This window comes from Hemibagrus wyckioides, linkage group LG10 (assembly GCF_019097595.1).
Source record: "Hemibagrus wyckioides isolate EC202008001 linkage group LG10, SWU_Hwy_1.0, whole genome shotgun sequence".
In the NCBI taxonomy this organism is placed as follows: Eukaryota; Metazoa; Chordata; class Actinopteri; order Siluriformes; family Bagridae; genus Hemibagrus; species Hemibagrus wyckioides.
In genome coordinates, this window is record NC_080719.1 from 21520001 (window position 1) to 21546673 (window position 26673).

The following is a 26673-nucleotide window of genomic DNA, read 5'->3' on the forward strand; positions in this document are numbered from 1 at the left end:
GGAAAAGGAAGCAGGCACTGGATATAAATCACCTTTAATAGACTAGGAAAGCAGTGTTAGACATCTCATTTTAAGGGCAGTGTGTGTGTGTGTGTGTGTGTGTGTGTGTGACATTATCAGAACCATATGCTTGTAGGCACACTGTACCGTTTCAAGTTTAACACCTCAGGACATGAGGCATCACGGCAATAACAAACACACAGACATATGTTTGGATGCTGAGGTGTGATCTGGAGAATGAGACGTGAACAGAGCGGCTCGCCGTGTGAAATGGTGTGTGTGTACAGGTGCTGAATGACAGAGCAGAGGGCAGATCGGTGTACAGTTATCATACAGGTTTCTAAAGAGAGAGAGAGAGAGAGAGAGACAGAGAGAGAGAGAGAGAGAGAGTGGGTGTGTGTGTGTGTGTGTGTACACACTCAGCAAATGCTGTCTAAACAAAAATGTGTATTAAAAAGAATCTAAAAGAGGTCACGCAAACTCGGCGGATTAAATTCTGGAACACGATTCCGATCATTCATTCAGATTCACATCAAATAAACATCAGAACAACTACTTGTCTGCACAAAGGGACACAAATACTCAAAGACGATTGTCAAATAAATAAAATACATTCTGATTATGACCTAGACACTGAAAGACAATATTATACATCAAGAACACACATCCTATCCTGTGCGTTTTTAAATCTGTATGCCGTCAGCTCAATAATACATATATATTCCACCTACTGTATTTACATGCAGCCTAATAATTAACAGCCGTTAATGATCTGCCTGTCTTCAGGGTAGAAAATGTTCATGTAAACACCTCGATTGGAAGAGAGTGAAGTGACAGAGAAAGAGCCGAATGACCGAGGCAAATAATCCTGTTAATAATCTGTAGAAGAAGAAGAATCTTTTAAAGTCTGATTAATCTTTGTGTCTGATTGATTTCTCTATCGGAATCAGCGTGTGTGTGAGGAAACCAAATATTTCGAGGCAAATGCAGGATGCTGACCAACCTCAGTAAAGTGTTTACTTTTTACTAGAAATTCAGTAAGGATGCTGAACATGCACATAAAAAGGCAAAAAAAACCCTTTAACTCTAGTGTTCACTCCAAAAATAAAATGCCCTTCAAAGGTCGATATCGTAGTTATTTCAGTGTTTACAGTATTCCACGTTACAGTCCTTGTTTGTGTCATTTACAGATACTCCAACACCCTTCACCAACTTATCAGTCTGAAATGTGCCACAGCTTCATTACGAAGAAAATCAGGACAGCTAAGTCACATGACCATTCTCATAAATCGGTATAAGTGTGTTAATAATGTTCTAACATGGCTGTCGATCAGGTTCTGGGGGTGAAGCCTAAAGTACACAGGTAAAAATAATCGTACATCTTAGATCTTAATTAATATTTAAGACCTAATCTTCTCAAAGTTATGACTAGAAGAGCAAAGATATTACAGTGACATACAGAGAATGCCTGCAGTTTATGTTATTTTCAATAAGCACAGCAGCCCTGTTCCTGAATCTCAGACAAATATGGTGTGAATATGGATTATTTTTAATTGCTAAGCAACTTCACTGTGGCCACAAACTTAAATTAATTCAATTCTATTTAATTTGTATAGTGCCTTTTAATAATGGCTGCTGACACAAAGCAGCTGACAAACCCTTCTTCTCCTCACTATCCATTTAATAATTACACATGGGTGACGTTTTCCTGAGATGGAAATAATTAAGAACTCATTAACAATACAAATAACGCAAATAAAAAAGCTGAACATGCGCAGCAGACTCACACACTTTCCATTTTTATGGTGGCGTTGGCACTATACCTCGCTCCAGGCGTGCATATAACTTCAGCTCAGATTACATGTAACGTGCAATTAAATAAAACGTGCCTACAGAGTGTTCCGATTAGGACACATTCAACCAGTTCATTCAGAAACTGCACCTGAAATGAATTCATATGGAATTGGAAATCTTCGCTGGTAAACACAGCCAGGTTCTCTCACTCAGATCCAGCCTGAGTTTTAGTAGCATGTAGATTAACTGATCACTGCAGAGAAGGAACATGGAGTAATCAGCACCTCTGTCAATGATCCTGCTTTCTCCATCACGTGTAAAAAAATAAAAGCATGGAGGTGTTTAAACATTTCGCTCATTGTGTGTGTGGGTATGTGCTGAGTGTGTGTGTATGTGTGTGTGTGGGGGTATGTGCTGAGTCTGTGTGTATACCTCTGTGCATTACACGCCGGGAGTGCATGTGCTCCAGTGCGCTGCACAGTTGAACAAAGTACTTCCATACCGTCTTTTCAGGGATCAGCCTCCTCTGTTTCTTGAAATGCTACAGAAGAAGACAAATAAAAATCCAGCACTCATTTAAGCTGTTAGACTTTATGTCAGAAACATGTGGAATGGAGAATCATCAGGAATGACACAACAAAAAATAAAAGGTCCATTTTTATAATTGTAGAACAGTGGATAAACACAATAAGAGCAGGACACCTGACCATCACACCCACATGTGCTTGCTGAACATCTCCTTCCTGATTTATTCCTGATTTGTTCTTAAGGGAAGTTTTTCCACTAGATGTTGGTTGATTGTGGGGTTCAAGGCTCGTGTTCATTGTGGGATTCGTGTTCATTCAGCTGCAAGAGCATCAGTGAGATCATTGGGGTTCAGGGTTCTGTGGAGGACACTTCTTCAACTCCAAACATAAATGTGACACAACACACAATTGTGTGTGTGTAAGGTTGTGAAACAGTTTAGAGAAGAAACATGTGGGTGTGATGGTCAGTACATACTTTTGGCCATAACGTGAAAATATTCTGTAAATAAAAAAAAATCAGCTGGCTAGAACAGTTTCTATATCGTTTTTTTGTAACACATCACAATTACTACATCCTCATGTGCCTCATGGACAATAAGACCAGAGGCTAATGAAAACTTTCTATAATTAGTATAGTTATAATTAATTTCTAACTTCACCTCTGTGAAAATCTATAAATGCCCCAAAGTTGCATACTGCTGCTTTACACATGCTTTTCTGGATTTTTTTGGCAAGGCTTCTGATAGACACATTAACATCATGCATGTCAAGTCCTCATGCTTTTAGCACCTGAGCACTACAGAGGTACAGGAGGTGAAGTGGTCAAGCTTCACCCAGCTTCAAGTGCTCGATGAGTTCAGTGTTACGCAATTAAGCCCAAATGAAGCTTATTTAAGTGAAACAACACTGTAATTATCTGACATTTTGTATGCAGACTGAAGTCGGCATCATGGCGAGCCTCCATGTGCTCCCAGGTAAAAAAAAAAAAAGTATAAAGAATGTGATCCGGATGTGTGCTGTACGGCCTGTTCGCATTCTTTTTTTATTAATCCCACCATGGAAATACTGGCTTAGCCTTTTGCTTAAATGAACGAAACGCAGTTTAGAATGCCTCGACCCAAACAAAGCAGGTGGATCTATTCTTCTCCAGTCCTTCATATTTGCATATCAGAGGCTTGTTTGATGTTAATGAGGGAATATGGCGGCCCTGTCGCGCCTTTAACAAGCAAACACTGCACATGCAATATTCCGTAAGTGCATGCAAATAATGGGGTCATTTGATTTGAATTCAGACTGGACTGGGCTATCAAACAGAATACAAAATGCTCAATTTACACACACACACACACACACACACACATATATCTGGAGCATCTGTTTTACATAAGGCATGTTGTTGGGTCATGTTTATCTCACAGTGCACAGGAGATCAAGTCCAAAGCCTCGATCCTATTTACTAAATAAATCATATTTGTGAATTGCATGCAGAAAGAGAGAGCACAGTTTGTGAGCAGCACACACAAGCTGCCTTGCTCTGAAAAGCTGTCTGAATTTAGGAGTGTCTGTGTTTTAATGACGGCTCATGATGCCTCATAACTGCTCTGTGATACAGTTATACTAATCCTCAGTCTCTCATGTAAATGCTCCTGCTTGTCATTCTCCAGTCACTTCTCACATGTGGTGCAGGATGAAGGGCGTTTCTGATATGGAGACAGCTGGACTGGAAGCACTATGTGAGAATTCAGGGAAATGCTGTGATATTCATCTCCATTTTACAATTAAAGTTCAGGCTTTTTGCAGAAACGACCCCGACTGAACATGATGAAGTTCTGTGACCCCAAGCTTCCTTTTTTTTTACTACATTTTTTTTTTATTTCAGATTTATAATTTAAGACTACAGTAACATTCAGAGGTTTTATTATGTTGTTAACATACGCATGTGTGATATAAGTGAATAAAACATAACAAGTGAAATACTCCGTGCACTGATTGATGGGGAGGAAACCAAAGTTCCCAGAGGAAACCCTCAGAGCACAGGGAAAACACACAAACTCAGGAGTCAGGAAGTGATCCACCAACCCGGAGGTGCGCAGCAAGAACGTAATTACTAAGGTACTGTGGTTCCTGGCAAGCTCTGCTCACAAACTAATTTTGATGTCGTCTTGAGTGTCGTCATGAGCTGTGTCCAAAAATTAAGAACATTACATTCGAAAGTATTTACAAATCTAGAGCATCCTGAAGACTGATACACATGGTTTGAAAGCATGAGAATTTTGTAAATTAGGCGTTAGTCTTCGATAACGGTCAGTAACTAAACACAAGGACGTGATTTGAGACCCAACGCCAGTATAGTGTATAGTATATCTGTTTATCAGAGGATGAAGTGCAAGGAAATGTTTGTAGAGAAACTGAAACTGTTTGTAGAGTCTGAATCCATGTTAAACCGATACGCCTGTTTTCTGTACAATGGCTCATTTTTACACTAAACGTAATTAAATCATCCAAAAAGGGCAAAATATCATTAGCTGAGGGCTGTGTGTGTGCGTGCGTGTGTGCGTGTGTGTGGTGGGGGACGGGTTTTACAAGCCTGAAAACACTTACTTACTGGTCAGAAAGCGCCATGGTCCAGTTCACCCAGACTAAACCCTGCACCCTTTCTGTTCATAAGCCAGTGATGTAGAAGATCAGACAAAGTCAATTCACAGGAATTCTAAAAGATGCTGCGATTATTTCACACACTTACATTAAGCTGTTTATAGCATGAGCACAATCCTCTATGAAATCCAGAGCCGTGCCTACGGGAAGGACATGGGGCTGTTCTGTTCGCCATTTTGAGCCATTCACTACGTTTGCTCTTTCCTTCCATGCTCTAGTGCTGAGAATGTAAACATTCAGGAGAAAACGCTGACGCATGGCCGTACCTTTATCATACGTGAGAGGTCCCCGGCGTCCGCCAGCTCCAGCACTATATTTAGCTCGTTCTCCTCGATGAATGATGCGTGATATTTAATTACGTTGGGGTGGTTGAGTTGCTGTGAAGACAGAGGGGAAGGGTGAGAGAGAGAGAGAGAGAGAGAGAGGTTAGTGAAATCAGTGACTGTTAAAAACAAACCAAACTAGTGTAAAAGCCAGCAAAATGTAAATGTTAAAGCGGATTTTAAAGTAGTTAACTTCTAACACAATGTTTCAAAAAATGAATTTAATAAACACTCTAGTAATGCATGGCTGACGCTAACGTGCCGAGCCAGGCAGCAGTCGAGCAGAGCATAATCTCCATCCTCCACTTCTTTTTCCTGTTGGTTGCTCAATAAGCAGAGGCAAGGATGACAGAAACAGACAGGAAGCATAAAGAAAAAATGTTTAAGAAGTGCAAGAAATAGAAGAGAATGAATAGTCATTTCCGAGGCACGGAGAGCGAGTCAGGCCAGTGACACGGGCACAGAGCGTTATTAAAAAAATCTTCATGCTATAAGCTGATACACACACACACAGTCTCCATCACGCTACATTTATTACACGTGTTTATGGATCACACAGCAGCAGAAGCATCATCCTGCAGCACTGTTTCCTTTAATCACACTGAGCTGAATTTCATCAGCGTATGTTGATACGGTCACATCACAGAAAAGTGGAGATTTTAAAATCTCACACAGTTGAAGTCCAGCTTACAAATTCTATCACGTGGACTCAACGTTACAATAATAAAAAAAAAATGAAGACGCCCAAGCCAGCTAAAAGACAAAGGAAGAGCTGCTCTCAGTGATAATCAGCTAATAATGACACACTAACTACACCTAGCTGACTAGCTAACAGATAATAAGATTCATTTGGATTATGTGGTCTGGGTTTCGATCCTGGCTTGGCTTCTGCTCTTGGCTATGATTAGCTGTGTCTATGAATTGCTGTTACGAGGTTGCCAAGGAGACTCCACGCGCCTCGGAACATCATGATTAGACTCATTTTTCCTCCCTTATTTTAAATATATACACATATATATACATATACACACACATATATATATATATATATATATATATATATATATATATATATATATATATATATATATATATATATATATATACACATATACATATATATATATATATATATATATATATATATATATATATATATATATATATATGTATGTGTGTATATATATATATATATATATATATATATATATATATATATATATATATATATATATATATATATATATATATATATATATAAATAAATAATATGAATAAAATACACTACCAAATGACACACTGACTAGACAAATCAATTTCCAGTGTAAAACTACATAAAGAAACGAGCTCTAAAATACTAAAATACACTAACAAGATTCAAAAGGTTGCTAAAAGACTATAGGCGAGGTGGAGGGCATCTGAGTGGCCGCAGGTCTGTGAGAAGCTGCAGTGCTGGAACAGTTCGATGTGTCAGTGTGAGCTGATCTGATGAGATGGTGAGACAAAACAGTGCAGTGAGATGCCTCTGATCACCCGGACGCTCGCGCTTATTGGACCTGTCGTTAACGTGCTAGTTAGCGCTAGCGTCGGTGCGAGCCGCAGCCTGTCTGAGGCGGTTTGATGAAGGCAAACACTGCGTTTAAAAACATGGGAGAAGATGTGAGGCCGAGGATGTGCAACATCAAAGGACACGTGATGGAGTGCACAAAATTTCCACACTGTTGCTCTGATGCCCCCCTTGCTAAACACTACAGAAAAAAGATATAAAAAAAATTATTATAGCTTTAGCATTGAAAAAAAAGTCAATCTCAGCCTGAAGGAATGACATGAAGAAGCCCATGATCTGTACTTGCCTTACACAAGGAGAGAGAGAAAAGGAAAGAATGGAGAGAGTGAGAGAGAGGGAGAGAGAGAGAGAGAGAGAGAGCTGTGCGTCTGGTGGTGTAGATCAATTGTTTTCTCTTCCTCTATGTCTAGCCGTTCCTCTGTTATAAGGTCTCAGCAGAGGCGTCTTTAGAAAAGCGTAATAGCAGCACATGGCACAGCTCTCTCCCCTCCTCTGGTTTCTTACCTTCAGGAGATCTATCTCTTTGATGCAATCTTGCCGGGCTTTGGCATCCATCAGATCGAATATCTATCAAAAGATCAAAAGGGTAAGAGGGGAGAGAGAGAGAGAGAGAGAGAGAGAGAGAGAGAGAGCATTAATGGCATTTAAAAGAAAAGAAATAGAGAGATAAACAAAAACTCAGCAGCAGAGCAGCAGGGTGGTAAAGGTGGCATGGGCAGGTGGTACTGAGGGGCAGGAGAAGCACTCCAACATGACCACCCAAAACACCTGCTGCAGTGTGGGGTCACACCGAGCTGGGAGAAAGCTGAGAGCCAGAAGTCGCAGCCTTTGTTTTAGCTGAACCTAAGTGTGTTTCTAATGTAGAGCACATTTGCCTAATAGAGCCAATGAAAGCGTGAGTACAGCCATTTATCCACCACATCTTCATGTTTTCAGTAAGTCAGAATCACTTCAGTGTTTGAGGCATGAATAATGAATGTGTAAAGTACAGAAGTCAAGGGGTGAAAACCGTATCTCTCTTCAAATGCACAATATTTTGGCCAAGTTCTAAAGACAGTTCTGGTGGACATTATGCTGAGATCTGGCAACCCTGGGCATGAATTAAAGTCAGTCCAGAGAGCTAATGTTTAATTAGCCAAGATTCATTTTCTTTTATTACAATGAACGGCTTTTGTTGCATTACATGTTGCCAATGGATCACGTAAACACTGCCATAATTGTGTTTAATCCAGGGTTCGTTTATTAATCAGAGATTCAGATGATGCAGATTTCTTACACCCTTAAATAGAGCCGTCACTACAGACTGCTTGGGTACGTTTATTTTGAGAGCCTGAATTCATGAGATTCCATAAATTTGTGTCATTGTGGAGGAAACAAGAAACACTGGGTGGAAGAGCATCTAATACAGTAATGTATTAGAGGAGCTATTACAGTAGTGTAGAAAAAAAAGAGTAAATACTCTAGTATAAAGGGGTGTGTGTGTGTGTTAGTTTAATCCCACAATAAACTTGCTTGTCCTCCATGTGTAGAAGGTATATTCATTCTAGCAGAAGGCAAATAAAACTACCATACACTATAAGGCCAAAAGTTTGTGCACCCCTGACCATCACATCCTCATGTGCTTGTTGAACATCTCATTCCAGATTTCTTCTTCTTTGTTGTTATAAAGCTTCACTCTTCTGGGAAGGCTTTTCGCTTGCCTTCGGAGCGTGGCTTTGGTTTTGTGTTCATTCAGCCACAAGAGAGCATTAGGGTCAGACACTGATGTTGGCTGAGGAGGTCTGAGATGCACTGAGGTTAACTCACTCATCCAGTAAGCCAATTAAACGGGTGAAGTGAGATGTGTGTCTTCATCCCATAATGTCAGTCTACATAACTGAAGCACATCATGATTCAGATAATTAAGATAATTATCCTTAGGAATTAAATAAGGAATAACACTGGGGATCGTTCGGGTATCTGAAGCATTATCACTCTGAAGTGCATTATTTTGTGTAACAGCACAGTCTGGAGTGTGTTGTATAGTTGAATGTTGTGGAGCATCTGAGAGATGAGCTAGGACCTGTTCACACTAATGTTAAACAGTTGTTCACTCAGTGGCCCTTTCCCTTCCTGCTCGCTCTCTCTCTCTCTCTCTCTCTCTCTAAAAATAGCTGCACAGCTTGTCATTTTACTGAGAAACAGGAAAGAGTTGAAGTGCTCTGTCCTGAACACATTCAGGAAACTTTGCAAATCAGCGTGAAAGCTCTGACTCCTGAGAACCTCCTAACAAATAAAAAACTCATGATGTCATCGATTATACAATTTACACTTTTAAACAACAACAAGTAATTTATCAGGAAAAGCACACGAATTCTAGCTGATTGTTCATGTCACAGCAAGAACTACTGTTACACAAACGCTCACCAGAACAGCAAAGCTGCCAGTGCACCAGTGAACATAAGAATGTGACAAAAACTTTTACATTTGCAAAACGTACATTCTTGGCTTGGTTTCTGCTTACGCAAACATTTCCACTCAACATTCGCTCAAGGACTGATGAAAGAGGCTCCTCACAGGTTCATACTTCACGAATCTGGTGAACACTGGTGCCTCAGATGGTTAACTGGGTATTGAGAGAACTGTGCACTTCACTGCTAATCACGATTATAGTGATCCAGTAAAATACACTGCTTTGTGCTTCAGCCTCCAGCATTATGATCTAGAGTGACCAAACTGGTTGATTTTTTTCTTTCCCCTCAAACAACATACAAAATTGGTGAGCAATTTTAATTTGACTCAAAGGTAGACTTCAGGACAGGATGCTTAATGTATGCAGGCGTAATGTGGTGAAACTGTAGAGGGTCAACTTACCTGAACTTTTTTCAAAGCTACTGAAGTGTTGTCTATCAAGTATTTTGCCCGATAGACCTCGCTAAACTGCCCTCGTCCAATCTTCTTCTCAATGTAATAGTTGGCTAAGCTGTTGTAGCCCATCTCTGGCTGTAGCGGCTTCTGTTAGAAAACCAAACAAACAATGATTCAGAAGAATTCAATAAATTGCATTTATTCACACCTGATAAGAAAGCCCAAAAAAAGAGAAGACAAACACTGTGTTGGGTGACATAATTTCCCCACACTTGACCCGTTAGTGAGAAACTGCCCCGAGTGTATTTCACATGGCTGTTGCAGAATTAAAAACGCTAAGCAACAGTCACGACTAGCCTTTTGGCTATGTTGCGAGAGGAGAAAAATAAACTAGGTTGACCTTTACTGTTTTCGTGGGTCGTCCCAAGAAGGCTCCAGAAACAAGAAGTGACACAAAAGAACACACCATGTCACAAACAGGCACGCTAGGATGACCACAGGATAACCTTAAAGGCACTTAGCGTTGCACGTGGCGGGGCAAGAACGTCCTCGTGAGATCTATTCACGCGCATTAACTTTACAGACGCACAAGCGCCGCAGCAAACCTTTACCTAATCTCACCACTTCCTTCATCTGAACCAGGCATCCGTCTTTCCTTTAAACCATGCGACTCAAAGTTTTTACTTTATATTCATGCCTCCTGGTGTTGTGGAGTTTACGACAAAAGCTGGCACGCTTCCTAAGAGCTTGTGGTGATAGCTACAACTAAAGTGCAAAACACTTTTATATGCTGCACTGACAGCTATATAAGCCTTCTGCTGAATCTAAAAACTACAGTGTACGAGTGTGTGAACTGCCAGGGCTCAGAGGAAACGCACGCTGGAGCTAAGCGCCCAACCGGCTGGGTGCTAGAAGGATGGATATAGATCAAGGGGCAGCCAATTTAAGCATTTCATTGTTTTGGTTTGACAGCTTTAAGGGGGAGAAAAAAGGCGAGAGCTGAAGAATTGCCCCATCCAATTAACACACTGAAGCAGCTTGTTTTTCTTCGTGACACCACACACACTTATTCCAGGCACACATCTGGTGCCAAAGAAGAAATTCTTCCTTTCCTTGTTTTTTTTTGTACATTAACGCCTTGATTAGGGCAAGTTATTGCTTTATTAAATGCCTTTAATTTTAAGCTGAAAAGATTTTTTCCACTTTTTTCCAGTCATACGACATACTGCATTAGATATCATTTCTCAATTGAAATCACGACTGCAACACTGATTGTGAAATACATGGGGGAAAAAGATGGGGGGGTCTTTGCGGGGGTGGGGGTGGGTTTACAATTTCAAGAACACTCTGTGGGTATTCATTGCCATTAACATGATAAAAAATTGTCCAACAACAAGCATAATGGCAATAAGATATGGCAGAAAGGGGCCTTCTACAGGGTTGGGAGGTTATGTGATGTAGAAAAGGGGAGGGGTTTGCAATGGGACGAGGCATTGCTTTCACTTCTCGCACGGTCGCTTGACAAATGTTAGCATGAGCCTCTAAAGCGGCGTGACAAGTGCATGCTGAGAGCAAAGTTGTGCTAATGTGTCCTGGCATGCAGCTCACTAATCACACATTTACATATGCAATGACCTACATTTGCATGTCAGCTTGCGCACTATCCGGACTGATTAACGGCGGGCACCTCCCTGCGCCCGGGAGGCGGAAGAGGGCCAGAGGGTGGCGGCTTTTTTGGCAGCCGAAGGGACGTGCTGCCAGCCAGGATTAGGCCTGACGCCACCCGAGCTCCAGACACTTCATTAGCAGTAATCTGTTTAGCAGTGGGCAGTGTATGTAAACTTCACAGGCCATTTGCCGCACCTTTTCGTCCCCTGGCCTCGCCTTCAAAGGGCAGCGGGGCACGCTGACTGACAGGCCGTCTCATCTGAGCTCTGCTCTGTCACACAATTTAGAGCGCCGGGCCGAGAAGGAATGAAGTGCAGCGGAAGAAAAGGCTCCATGGCCGCCGGGGTCACATGCCACAGACGTGGCACAATTTGTACAGATCACAGCTTGCGGAAGGGTAGAGAGGCACAAAGGGCTCATTTCCTCAGCGGGAGAGGGACAAAACAAAAATAAGCAGTGGGGTGTAGGCAGGTGGAGAGCAGAGGAGACACTGACCCCACAGCCACCATGTGCTGCTGACTTTAAAGAGATCCACAATCACGTCTGCATGATATTCCCTCACACCAAGTGGAGGCAGTTAGTTAAGCAAAGTTTGCTTAGTTAGTTTAACTATTGAGAAACTCTTACCAGGTTAGCATGGTGTACAAATCACACAAATTAGTAACACTATAATATAGAACCACATTATCATCCTAATCACATGTACAATATAATTCCACCTTTAAACCTACATGAGTCTGATCCTTATGCAGAATAAGAATTTTAAAAAAATCTCACAGGAATAAATGCTGATACAGTTTTTAGAAATATAGCACACTTTTAAGGTACAGAAAATACACTGTGTGGCCAAAAGTATGTGAACACCTGAACTTCCCTCCCACATGTGCTATTGTTAGAAGCACACAGTTCTATAGAATTGATACAGAAGAGGCTCAAACCCTGTTCCAGCATGACAATGCCCCTGTGCACAAAAGCAGAGCTCCATGATGACATGGTGTGTTAAGGTTGGAGTGGAAGAACTCAAGTGTCCTGCAGTGACTCTGACTCAACCCCACTGAACACCAGACCTCCTCACCCTAACATCAGTATCTCACTAATGCTCTTATAGCTGAATGAACACTAATCCCCACAGTCATGCTCCAACATCTACTGAAAAACCTTCCCAGAAGCGAGGAGTGCATTATATCTGTAAAGTATCTGAATTTAGATTTTTAAAAAAAACTAAACTAAACATATACAAGTCTGATGGTCAGGAAGCACAAACAAACTTTTGGCCCCAGTGTATATCAAGCCTGTGTACCTCACCAATGAACTTCACAATCGCTGTGATTTCTTTAACCTGGATTAAATCAGTGAAGAAAGGCTGTCTGAATACGGCGGTTTATCGCGCGTGTGTGTGTTGCATCACATTTTCTGCTAGCGGCTGACTGGAACACGGTTGCTTTTCCCAAGCGAATACAATAACACGCTAAGTGAGCACCAGTGTATTGGTGCATGCCTAAAAGCAGCATGTTGTTGTAGCCTCTCCTGATTTGAGATAAAAGGGAAAGGGTGGGAGTGTGCACTTGATTATAGTATTATAGAAGACGATAAACCATATCGTTCCACTCCTAGAAAGGCAGCATGCTGAGGGTTGACCAGCGGCGACACTAGTATAAGAAGGAGAAAGAGAAGCATGCAGCTCAGTGACAGGAACACGGGAGATGGGGCGGGGGGTGATGGAGGATGGGGTGGTAGCAGCATGGAGGACTAGGTGTGAGATGACAGCACAACACTGCCAGGAGCTGCCAGGGAGAGGACAACACAAGCAGTGAAGAGGTGCGAGAGCAGCGAGCCGGGGTTGGTGTTGTTGTTGGTGGGACCAATAGCGGTTTGGTGGGAGTGACAGGGCAAGGAAAAGGAAGGCGGGAGCCAACATGCGGGAGATCCAGTTCCCATCCTTTTCATCAGCCTGGCCCATGCAATATTTATGCTTTCTTTACCCCCGACAGTGGTTCTGCTTCTCTTCATTCTGTTTCAGTGTTTAGAGCCCTCCTTGCTTTATGTCGGGATTTTTTGCTCTGTCAAATATCCGAGGTGACGATCAAAATCGCATGTGAAAATCTCACCCTCCCACTCACTCAGCAAGCAAACGCAACATTAAATATGCAAGTCTTACCAGCTCATCTACTAGACCTAATGCATATGCATCATACCTTCAGGACTCACAATGATGATAGCAGCAGCAGCATTAAATGCGTGACTTCATCTAAATTTCAGCTTCACTACTTTTTAGGGCACTGGAGCTAAAACTTTTTTTTTTGGTCAAAGGCACATGAAAGTTTGGGGGACAGTAAAATCCTGCCTGTAAAGAGAGACTCATGGTCACATTATATTTGAATTCTATTTAATAACGTCTACAAGGGATGACTGATATGATGATATGATATCAAACTCACGATAAATTTATACATTTCATGAAGATAGGGTTTTCTGATATCTTTTTATTACATTTAAAAAACTTCAATATGTAAATGACAAACTGACTGGAAGTAACTGAGGTGATATTAAATCTTTGTGCTGTAATATGTACTTTGTGCTCATTTTTATATTCTATGTCCGTTATAGATGTTTTGCATTCTTCCAGTGATTTTTACCTAAATAAAACTGTTTTTCTTAAATATAAGAATAATCCAAATACATTTATTCTAAAGGTATGAATTACTAATAAAAATTCTATCATTTTGGGGTTTTTTTTACTGTAACACAACTGTATTGCTGGCAGTTTGTGAGCAAACATATTGTATATTGCAGAAATCCCTTCGAGAATTGTGAGGTGATATTTTTGTCATATTGCCCACCCCTACGCTTGATATTTAAAACTTTGTAGATGTTGAAAGTTTTTTTAGATGATGTGTATTATAGCATAAAGCTTACACTCCATATTTTTCTTTCAAAATCCTCCTGAAATCTGTATAACTCCAACAGCACAAGACAAGGGTAGAGAGATCATAGCAGGATCTGGACCGGGTTTTTATTCCCAGTCTTCTGGTCTTATAACAAAACTGACCAGCCGGTGTGGTGGAAGGCTACCGGCTTCAGTGCTTAGCCCCCGAAAATACCTAAATTAGAGCTAAAAATCTGACCTGAGCAGTTACACTGTTATCATTTTATTCTGTAGGTTATGTAGTGAAATACGTACAGACCTATAAAATGTGATCTCTGAATCAAAAATCAATCAGTGGATTAATTACTAGTGAGATTTGAGGGGAAAATAGCAGCTCCACACATAAAGAGAGTGAGTAAAAGAAAATGACACCGGCACTGCCAGAGAAAGAGGAACAAAGAGAGAAAGAAATACACAACAGGACAAAGAGAGAGAGGGAGAGAGAGAGAGAGAGAGAGAGAGAGAGACTGCTAGCAGCTGAGCTTCAACACCTCTCTGTCTCCGGCAATGCAACGGAGAAAACACATGATAGCTTTTGTGTGCAGGAAGCGCTGCTTGTGCAGAGAGCAGAATCTCATTATCACTTCTCATCCAGCACACAGGAGGAGCCAGAGAGGAGAGACGGTGTGAGCAGACCACCGCCTGTCTCTCTGCAGGGAGATTGACAGCCGGAGAGATTCAGCATGGGCAGATGTGGAAAGGGGGCGAAAGCAAGGCAGTTATGGTAAAGGTTTGGTAAAACAGGTAGAACAAAGGGAATAAAGACGACAAATTAAATAAATGATGTCACTTTTTTCCCAATTTTTCATTTCAGTTTTCTTAAAAAAACACTAGTCATCATCGCCAGATCTAAGGAAGGACACAACCGAGCACACGGAGGATTAATTAACACTGATGATTTGTAAATGAATGCTTTTATATCATCATTGGCATCAAAAATCCTCAATGCTGCATCTGTGCATTGGCTTCTTACACATCTCATTATGCTGTAATTCTTTCATTAGGGATCAGAGCGACTTCCGACCGCACTGATCCTGAATCCTAAATGATTTGATCCTGAAAGAAACGGTCTGTTGATGACGTTACAGACGTTTAGTGAATTAAAGTTGCATGCAGTCTATAGCTGACCGACGCTGCACACGCTCGCTCATGTTGTTTGGGTCTCGTGACGAGGGAAAATTAGCAACGCTTGTGTGAAATCATACTCCAGGAACAAGTGTAACCCGAGTAAGGGAGCTTATTAGTGCCAGGACAGAAGCGACGTCATTCATGACTACGCCTTAACAACCTGGGGATAAACAGCACTCTTTCAGACCTGGGACACAGAATTAATTCACCATCTTCACTTACTTTACACTGAAACAAACATTCTCAACCGCTTTAACTTCAGATTTGACCAAAAATGTTATTAATCATCAACTTTAAATCTAATCCCAATTTGTATGAAAGCTTACAGCTCACGTTCCTGTGAGGGTACGTGCACCTACCTGTGGCTGAAACACTGCTATTGGTGGCTGCTGGCCTTGTAGTTGGGCGTCCATGCTGACAGGCGCTCAGTGCCTTACACCCCTGTCAGAAAAAGAAACACACCAATAAATCACATGAACAAGTAGCACTTCTCACCATTTCAGTGCTCTCACTATGCTCGAGCTATGCCTGTGAATCTGGTAATAGAATTAGAGCAGCGAGCTGCACTCTGGCAATCACATGCTTCCAAGGAAATGGCTGTCTGGCGTCACCTTGTCGCAGAACCCTAGCCAGTGAGAACACGACACCTACTGTGATAATGAGACCTGTCATAGAGCCGCCGAGCCGGAGAGCGGCAAGCGTTCCAATTTAATCCTAAAAACTTGTCTGCAAAAAAAAAACACCTTTACCCCTTCATGTGAACTCTTTCTCATGCACAGAGACAATACAAAGTTTTTTTGTTTTTTTTTAAGATCACAGTTTATGTTTGTAGATTTTAATCTTTTTAGTTATAAATATATATTTTAAGCTTTTCTTGTCCAATCTGCTCGAGGTTCTCCTGAACACTTCTACAGATGCTACAGAACAGTTTTTGTTGCTGAGGATTCGATGTAACACTTCTGTTCATGGCAATTCCTGAATTAAGCAGCACATTCCGTTTAAAAAAAAATCCGAGTTGGAAATGGTTAAACATCTCTCCTGCAAAAGGGAATAAATTAACTTCACTTGGTGACAGAACAAATACAAAAGGCAGCGGTGTGCTCGCGAGCGGCTGCAGATAGGCCTGTACATGGCAGCCATCAAAAATTTTAATGATCCGTCAGTTGTCACATGAGTGTGTTGCACGGCACGGGGAAGCTCAGTGCCCTGCCATAGCAAAGAGATATGAAGAGAAAGAACCCCCCCCTTCATAAAAAAAGGCCATTTGCATGTCGCTCACCTCAGAGCGCATCCGCCCCCGCCATGTCGTCAGGAGTGTGGAGAGCATGAAGCTGGAGCCAATTAAAATGCTTCATGCTGGAGAACGGTGCGATGCAGCCCAAGCTGTCACCACGGCAAAATAAAACCTGCCTGATTTTTGGTGAAGGTTAATAATGCTAATTAAGCCTAAAACTCAGGCCTGGGGATTTGAGTGGCAGCTTTAGGACGACACGGTGTCTTCAGCATTGTTTATTCTCGTTTGTAGTTCTTCTATGTTCTCTGGGTTCCTCTTTTTGTTGTTTTTGGAGGATTTAACAAATCCAACAGTATGACTTTGCTGAGGACGATTAACGATGGTGCAAATTTGCTTGTGTGGACATACACTGTATTCTAGAAGTACCTCCAGGACAGGCAGAAGATTTAGTACACATAACATTTTGTAAAAACACTAAACATTCTACTAAACATGGAGCAAGTGATGTGGCTTGAGGAAGGAAAGTGAATTTACTGAAACTTATTGCCTAATGCTTGCATGCATCATAACATCAATATAATGAGGATGTTTTACTCCTGATCATTAACCCTTTACCTTCAACTGCACTGAGCGTGCTCTCTATACCGATTTCTGAGGAAGAAACTCTGAATGTGGAAATAGCGCAAGTGGATTTCACAAGAATTTCAGTAATCAGAGGAAACTCCAAGCTTCTGAAAGAAAAACAGGAACTCTTCTCCTAACTGAAAGTAAACGTCATTCATTTATTGTAAAGAAAAGCCTGAACGTGTCTGCTACACCTCGCATCACTCCTGTTCACATGTCAAAACTCCAATTTAACATTTATTAGTCGACTCCAGAAGCACCAGGATCGAACTGTGAAACCTGCAGCAGAACAAGTGCAGGATGGAAGCAGAGACACTGGTGCTGCAAGGTGCAGTAACATTTATGATAAGGAGTTACCTTCTCCAAGGTGTTAGACACGCATGTTTCCTCTGTGATATACAGTTTCCACCCACTTCCCAAAAACATGCTGGTGGAAAGATCTGCCAGGTGTGGATGAGTGTGTAAGCCTGAACCTGTGTTAGATTTTGTTGAAACATGCTCTCTAAAAAATGAGCTTGAAAGCTTTTGTTCTAAATGAGCTCTGTTGTAGTTTATCTTCGAGGTTATGGCTCTTTGTAGAGCTTTATTTTCATTAATATGGTAATGACTGGCTGATCTGCTCAGTGACTTGAATAACAGCCTTAAAAACCAACAGGAAGGTCAGGGATCGTGATCTGGCCTGAAAAATCGCGAGATGATGTATTTTTCCAGATATTTTTTCTTTTTTGCCCTGTGTGATTCAAACCCTGTAATCAGAATTATTTGCTTTAAAAAGCCTTAAACCAAGCACTGTGAGAATACTGCTAGAAGGATATAAATCCGGCTGCAAAAACGTCGGAGGTCTTGTGAAAGATCCTGACCATCTTTTCATTGTTTGCCTGTTGAGTATCTATAGACAATGTTACATTTTTCACTTTATAGGTTAATGATTATTTCCCAGCACAGATAAATTGCACAGCCACAAACTGGCTTTTACATGAGCAAGCTATGGTGGATTTATAAAGGCACATGCCCAGAAATGGCCCAGTTCATGCCATTATGCCCGATTCACCACCACCTTTTACTGTTGGTCCCCCAGGATGCCAGGAGGCTTCTGTACTTCACTTCCACCTCAAGTTTCTCTTCTGCTTTCCCTTTAAAAAGCAATCAGGACCTCTGTGTGTGTGTGTGTGCTATTTAAATCTGCCTGCTCTCGAGCCGCTTTCATGGAGCACGTGGCTGAAGTGTGTGCAGCTGTGAGGCTCTCACTCTCTCAGACTCAAAAGGCTGCTTTCGATGACTTGGCACAGGAGCAATAGAACATGGCCATCTCACCGGCTTGCCATTGTAGGCCACCTCTTGAGCACCGGTGTAATGAATCAGGCTTGACCTGAGGCTTTTGTTGGGCTGCTGTCAAGCCAGCAGGTGCTTTTTAGTGGAGAGACGGAGCGGGGACAGTTAATTACTCCAGACGAGAGAACAGCTCCCTCCTCTCATACTGTTTGATGTGCGCATCTTGAGCACATCCAATGCAAATAGTTCATTAGAGAAACAGCCTTATTTCTTATAATGACAGATTTAAATGACAGAGGCCGTGACACATCTTCCATAAACATTACTGGTGTAAAGATACAATGTGCTGTAATGTAGTGTAATGTACAAGATTGTACTCAGAGCATAGATGGACGGATGGATGGATGGACGGACGGACGGACAGACAGACAGACAGATAATCCAAAGAAGCTTAGAAGTGAGTCAGAATAACGTCCACTTTTACCTTTCAGTATTTCCCCATATCGTTCATTTCATGCTCTTGTCTTTGCGCTGTGTGTTACACTTTATGGAGTTTTGTGGCCGTCACTAAATGCAAATGAGCTTTGTCAGAAACACACTCAGCATTGTCCCGGTGACACACACACACACACACAAACACAAAGCATAGAGGTTTAAATAAAATTCACCTTTATGAAACTTAAACCAGCAGAAATCTAAAGCTTTAACTTTAATCTATTGCAAACATTTACACCCAACTTTACTGAAGAATAAATGAGGTCTAATGTTTGGATTTATCACACTGTTGTTATAAGCTGTTATAAGCTATTATAAATTTTACAGGTGCAGATGTGTTGAATGTAATCTAATTTAATCTAATCTGACAGTCATGGCAGTGGATGTTGCTGTTTTGTTTCATGTGAAGACAGATACAGGGTTTACCTGGACAGCCCTGAGTGTGATTTCCAGAGAATCCAGAAAAAGAGTGTTGTAAATTTTTGAAGGAGTCTCATCTGGACACTACTGGATCACAATAATTAAAAGAACAGGCTGAAAGAAACCTTTATTTTAATCCATATGTTGAATAAAATCACGGGTTTGGTCCGGTACACCAAGACTACCTGTGACACTGTCAGCTATCCTTAGCTGAACCTGAGCCTACACTTTCATAGATCACCATATCACACAGGTTTCTGTTTTTCGGTGGATCTGGAGAAGCAAAAGCTTGACAGCTAATACCACACATTCCTGCCAATCACTGCGTCCTCATTACCGCAAAAACTCTGCATATATCAAAACAAAACAACAGCTGTTGCTCGTGGCCTGTTTCTCACGAATATTCATGATGCAACAATCTCAAACATTTCATTCAACTACTTCTGAGCATTCAGAAAGTTAAGATTTAAAAAGTTTTAAAAGAAAAAAAAAGAAAAACTTGGGCTACCGTGCATCATATTGTAGACGCACTACTCTAGAGGTCCAGCACAGATCTGTACCTTGACCAAGTTTCCTGTTGCATCCATCAGCTCACACTGAGCAAGTTTTCCAAAACGAAGCACAAAATTCGAAACTCATCTCAGGGTCACTCGGAGTCAGCGTCTCACGCTCAATAAAGCTGCCTTAAAAAGAAGCTACAAAGAAGAGTTAGTGTTTAGTGAATGGCAGTTTATTTTTGCACAGTCTGCTATTCTTACAGAGAAGACACGGATGAGAGAAGGATGGATCCGAGCGGCCCCATGAGGCTGCACTTCTTTGCATGCCTTCAGGGAAATCCCTTTTTAACTCCAGAGAGCATGCAATGTTTGGTACCCCGACCACAGGCTTCATCTGGTCCCTGTACTCTATTTAACCACAAAGACATCATCCGAGGTACAACTCCTTCCTGTTTCCACCTCAGTTTTACCCTCAGAGACTTTTGCTGCATTCAAGGCAAAGCTGCGATGCGTATTTCTTTGCCAACAAACACTAAAATCCACCAAATATCTTCCCTCAACTTAAAATTTCTACTCGTCAGCTTGGGGTAGTCTTCTGAACTTCCACTTCTACGTTTACATCAATTTACAGCAGTACTGGCTTTAGGAAGTAGGTGAGGAAGTAAGACTTATTTATAAACCATGTACTTACTTGGACCAGAGTGATGTCAAAGGGGAGGAGGAAGTGCATTGAAGAGGAAGAGGAAGAGTGATTAACAGAAGGAGGAAGAGTGTTGAACAGAATATGGAAAAGTGTTGAAAAGAAGGAGGAAGACTGATTAACAGAAGGAGAAAGAGTGTGGAACAGGAAGAGGAAGAGTATGGAACAGGAAGAGGAAGAGGGTTTAACAGGAGGAGGAAGAGTGTGGAACAGGAAGAGGAAGAGTATGGAACAGGAAGAGGAAGAGGGTTTAACAGAAGGAGGAAGAGTGTGGAACAGGAAGAGGAAGACTGTGGAACAGGAAGAGGAAGAGTGTTGAACAGAAGGTGGAAGCGTGTTGAACAGGAAGAGGAAGAGTGTTTAACAGAAGGAGGAAGAGTGTTTAACAGAAGGAGGAAGCGTGTGGAACAGGAAGAGGAAGACTGTGGAACAGGAAGAGGAAGACTGTTTAACAGAAGGAGGAGGAGTGTGGAACAGGAAGATGAAAAGTGTGGAACAGGAAGAGGAAGAGTGTTTAACAGAAGGAGGAAGAGTGTGGAACAGGAAGAGGAAGACTGTGGAACAGGAAGAGGAAGAGTGTTGAACAGAAGGTGGAAGCGTGTTGAACAGGAAGAGGAAGAGTGTGGAACAGGAAGGGGAAGAGTGTGGAACAGGAAGGGGAAGAGTGTGGAACAGGAAGAGGAAGAGTGATAAACAGAAGGAGGAAGAGTGTGGAACAGGAAGAGGAAGACTGTGGAACAGGAAGAGGAAGAGTGTTGAACAGAAGGTGGAAGCGTGTTGAACAGGAAGAGGAAGAGTGTTTAACAGAAGGAGGAAGAGTGTGGAACAGGAAGAGGAAGAGTGTGGAACAGGAAGGGGAAGAGTGTTTAACAGAAGGAGGAAGAGTGTGGAACAGGAAGAGGAAGAGTGTGGAACAGGAAGGGGAAGAGTGTGGAACAGGAAGAGGAAGAGTGTGGAACAGGAAGGGGAAGAGTGTGGAACAGGAAGAGGAAGAGTGTGGAACAGGAAGAGGAAGAGTGATAAACAGAAGGTGGAAGTGTGTTGAACAGGAAGAGGTGGAGTGTGGAACAGGAAGTGGAAGAGTCTTGAACAGAAGGTGGAAGTGTGTTGAACAGGAAGAGAAAGAGGGATGAACAGAAGGTGGAAGCATGTTGAACAGGAAGAGGAAGAGTGTTGAACAGGAAGAGGAAGAGTGTGGAACAGGAAGAGGTTATTTTTCGCAGCGTAGGTGAGAAACGACTTCATGTACCACCGACACAGCTCCACTAATCAAACACAGACCAGCACCAAAGAACTCAAAGAAAAATCCAACTGGAAAGATTTTGAGTGACGGTGTGTCTGAGATTATTAACTAACTGTGATTGGCATATTTTAATTCAGATTCCAGCGCGCTCAGCAGAAATGCCTGTATGTTTTGTCAGGCTGTCTGAACGCCTAACAGGACTGTCAGTGTCTGCATGTCAGAAACGCAAACGCACAAACTGCAGTCTTTAATGTGAACTAATTGCAAAGATGTGTAAAAGTGTGTAAACCCAGAGAGTAGGGAAGCATTGATACCATTCCAATACCAAAGCAGCGTGAGTGTTTTTCTCTCCAGTGCAGCGGGAGGTGAGGCCACATGACACTGTTTTTGTTGTTTTGTATTGAGTCAGAATCATTCTGAGTAAAGTGTTGTTGGACTACTGATCGTAAGGGTCTGAAGGTTGCAAGTCTGAATCCCAGGACCACCAAGTGCGACTGTCAAGCCCTTTGAGCAAGGCCCTTAACCCTCAATTGATCAGTTTTATAAATGAGATCAAGCTGCTCTGGATAATGGTGTCTGCCAAATGCCATAATGTAAATGACCGAAGGCAGCAGCTGATGGTCAGGAACACTGTACTGCTTAAGAGCTTTTATTCTCACTCGCGGTACATTTAGCTTGTGTGATGCTCAGTTTTTCCCCTGATTGCGAGTTTCTCTTATATCATATATATCATATAATATAATGATTTTAATAGTCTACATCTGTTAACCTACAACATACAGAACAGCGAGCACTTCCACTTCAGTGCTAAGGAGTGCAGAGGAGTGTGTAATAATAATAATATCAACTGTAATGAACACTCAGCTGGACTGATGCAGTAAGACCTATTTACTGCTGAACAGGAGGAGGACGTTACTGTTTACTTCTACTTATCACCAACCTTAACATTATTTGTAGAGTAAAACTGAAAGAGCTGAAAGAGTTTTGACCAGTTTTAGCTGAAATATTTCACCTACATCTTATTATCATGAACTCCTTAAAGAGAGAGAGAGAGAGAGAGAGAGAGAGAGAAATAGAGAGAGAGTGTGTCCGACTGTAATTAAATGAAATTAAAGCTTAATAAAACTCAAATTCTATGTACTACTTTTGGAACTCTCCCTCTGAGATAAACTGGTGTAAGAGAAGATGTAAGACATTTAGAGGGAAAAAGCTTGTTTTTTTTTTTTTTTCAACACCAGACCAGCAATTTATTTACACATTTACTGTGACACTGAGCTAAAAATACCACACAATGAGACAGATGCACCATGCTGATACGCAGAAGAGGCAGTCCTAATGTCTTCTGGTCTTAAACACAATGTTTTGTACAAAGTAGAAAAAATCCAGAGTGAGTTTATCATAATCGCACAATCAAACACACACACACACACAGAGCAAAACACTCGTAATCAACACCTCTGCACTGATAGTGCACTTTCCCACTGCTGGATCAGACACACAACTTGTGATCTCTAGGCATCAGACAGAACGTCACTGTCTCTGATCCTCACCTCAGAAGACAGCAGGCAAGACGACTCGCGTCTCTCAGGTGTACTGCGACGCACACACCAGGTCACAACAGCAGAGGAAGCAACACAGAGCAGGAAGTTTGTAAGTCACAGCATGTTCACTAAAAAGGCCAAAAAGTGACACTAATCAGAAGGAAGCGTTATGTGAACACAAGGCCCTTGTTAAAGTACAAAATAATCAACACCTGTGTGCTGTGCTTGATGTGAGTCACACCCACACACCCTTACAGTGCAGTCGCAAAGCCAAAAACTAGCGTCAGAGGGACGAGCAAACACAAAATAAAATCCCGCTTGTTTTCCTGATCTCTACAATGAACCTGTTTTTATTACGTGTGACATGTTCGTGCATGTGAGCTGGAGACCTGACAGCAGCAGGAACGATGATGATTTTTGTTTAGCTAAAGCATTTAACACACACCAAGCAATCTTTACGTCTGCTTAACACTGCCATGATGAAAATAACAGTGTTAATATCAGGTGGAAATTACACCTTATTTTACAAATCCTGGTACAGTGCGGTGACACTGCAGTGGTTTCATCAGTCATCGTAATATAAATGGATTAATCTGTAATATTTTATTTGTGTCACTGTTGTCTTGTGAAGTCTGTATCATGATGTCGGAGATCATCTCATATCTTGAGATTTCTATTAAATAGAGTCTGAAATGCTGGATATATTATTCACAATCGTTTAAAACGATCCCGAGTATTGAAGGTGAAAATGCTGACAGTGACACAGTCTTGATGAGGTGATGATCACAAACTTACATGAACTTCTCTAATCACCTACACAACACACACATTATCAACCATTATGCGTTTCCTTTTCGTATACGTGTTGCATCCTGTACAAACTTTAATACTGACTCGACTTCCCTTCACTTCTCCGTGCTGCTGAACAGTTAAAGTGCTGCGCCTGCTGGTCACCACTTGGCATGGGCAAGTGGACTTTATATCTGTTTCTCACCAGGTTTATTTACAGCCCAGACATCAGGTTTGTATCTTGATAACAGACATTATTCAGGAAACTGAATAGCTTGTGAGAAGGAACTACAGTTGTCTTGTAAGAAGCATCATTTTTTTCACTTTAATGGCTTACAGAAATTAATCCACACCTCTGGCCACACCCCTTCTTTTCCCCTCTAAAGCCATAAGCGATACCATCATCAATCTTTGGAGTTAACAATGAACAACAAAATGGACTTTAGTGTCAAAATGTATGTTCTAAATGTGAATACTTAGTGTTTTATAATCTTTTTGACTCGACACTTTATGTAAAATGATGTACTGTTGGAGGTTGTGTAAAAAGGAAAAAAAGGAAAAGTCAGATTTAAGAGAACATTACATACACTTCACATCAGAATATCAGATGTTTCTCATCACTTCATTCCATATACAAAATGTCATTTAAACAAGTTTCTAAGTCAAGTTTAAATCCTGTAGCATGACTGTGATCAATTAGCATTGATCCAATCATGGAATCTGGCGAGGATGTTGGTGCTGACAGGAGGAAGTGACTTCAGTATTAAATGTTCTCCAAATCGAGCCAAATCGGGGTTCGATTTAATTCCGCTTTGCTTTGAAAATACATCATCAAATCACGCTAGATGTACGAAAACAAACCGTGTTAATGTACCTCATTTCATTCATGTGGAGCTAAGCTTGGCATTTACATTTTCAGTGGATTTTCAGTGAAGCAAAGATTCGGTGCTATCGCCCCGTCAGCCAAATTTACACCACAGTGCAACACTACTTAAATTAGCTGACAGGATGTTCAGTGCGATTCTGCAGCGCTGGGTGGAATTCAGTAAGACCTGTATCACTGTGCTGTGGTGAGATATATCCAATCAGCAAAATGTGCAATGCTGAAGAAGGACTTCAGGGAAGGTCTGTGAAGTGAAGACTAATAAGCTTGGCATTATGGCTCCTTCACAATTTATGGTACTATTAGCAGAAGGTCTGTGAGTACACACCACCTGCTGAACGGAAGGAATATCTGCACGTGATACACAAGAAAATGATTAAAATATACACTGAAAAAAAATTAATTGGACTTTATTGTATTATATTAGAAAACCTGTCAACATGGACATATTTTGCAACAGAGCACCAAAACAGAAGAAGAGCTAATCAACATATGACTTATGTATGAATTATTCTTGATATTTAGTGACGGTGCCTGGAAGCCCCACCCACTTCTGCACATCCTAGGGCCCACCCGTTTTCTGTCACAGTAAATGGAGATTGTATTTGTGAAATAAGATGATCACAAGAGGAGTGAGTTAGCGGGCTGTTTGCATCACATGTTCATACGGTCACGCTCCAATCTCAACATGGCGTCCAAGTGCTGGGTTGATTAGCAGCCTGTGCAGCACCCAGACCAGGTATAGGGATGAGTGCCTCGTTCAGCACATCCTTTTCTTTTTATATGGTGATTGGGGAATTGTTTAACATCAGGGATACCCTATACATTATGTGAATAAATAAAGCATGTAGCAGCAGTCACACACACCTTTTCCCCTCAATATGAAACAAATCAATCACAAATGTGCATCCGGACCGAACCACAGAGTAGCACCTGTATATTAGGACCCGGTGTGTATGTAATCTCGTCTGAATAGGGCTAGAATGTCGCATGCACCACTTCACAAATCACCTTAATGTTGATTAGTATTAGGAAGCGTTTACATACGCTGTTTATGTTTATTTCCTCTCTCCTGCACTGCTCAAAACTTTGCACTGAACTTTACACACAACAAACTAGAAAAATGCAGAGTTGTTTTGTTTGTTTTTTTATTGCACATTATTGCAAAACCCCTTAAAAATCCACAAGCCCAAACTCAACCCTTTTCCCATGAAACACTTTCAAATCAATAAAACTAAGAACAACATAAAGCCTTTGGTGTCTTAATGACTGATCAATGCAAAATTTTAAAAACTGAAAAATAATAATGTTTTTTTTTAAACCGTTCCACCATGAAAACCCACGATTTCCTGCATCTCTGTGCACTTTATGACCCGAGAGCCAACAAACACTAACTTAAGTGACTTAGCTGTTCAAAGAAAACTGGCTTCCTTTCATCTGCAGCTTTTTTTAATCGTCTCACTGGCTCATGCCATCTGCTTTATTCAAATATGAGAACTTATCTTCGGAGGCTTCAGGAGTGCAATAAACAGGCTTTACA

General features: G+C 41.4%; 1 protein-coding gene across 1 annotated transcript in view; it reads right to left on the bottom strand.

Moving 5' to 3' along the window:
* Nucleotides 1-26673, bottom strand: part of nek7 (NIMA-related kinase 7) — a 70640-nt gene that overhangs the window by 35702 nt on the left and 8265 nt on the right. Inside the window, exons 2-6 of the mRNA XM_058400932.1 lie at nt 15795-15876; nt 9720-9860; nt 7371-7433; nt 5243-5353; nt 2227-2335 (exon numbers count right to left, since the gene is read on the bottom strand). Coding sequence (XP_058256915.1) covers nt 2227-2335; nt 5243-5353; nt 7371-7433; nt 9720-9860; nt 15795-15848 — 478 coding nt within the window. The 5' untranslated portion in view covers nt 15849-15876. The remainder of the gene's footprint in view (nt 1-2226; nt 2336-5242; nt 5354-7370; nt 7434-9719; nt 9861-15794; nt 15877-26673) is intronic.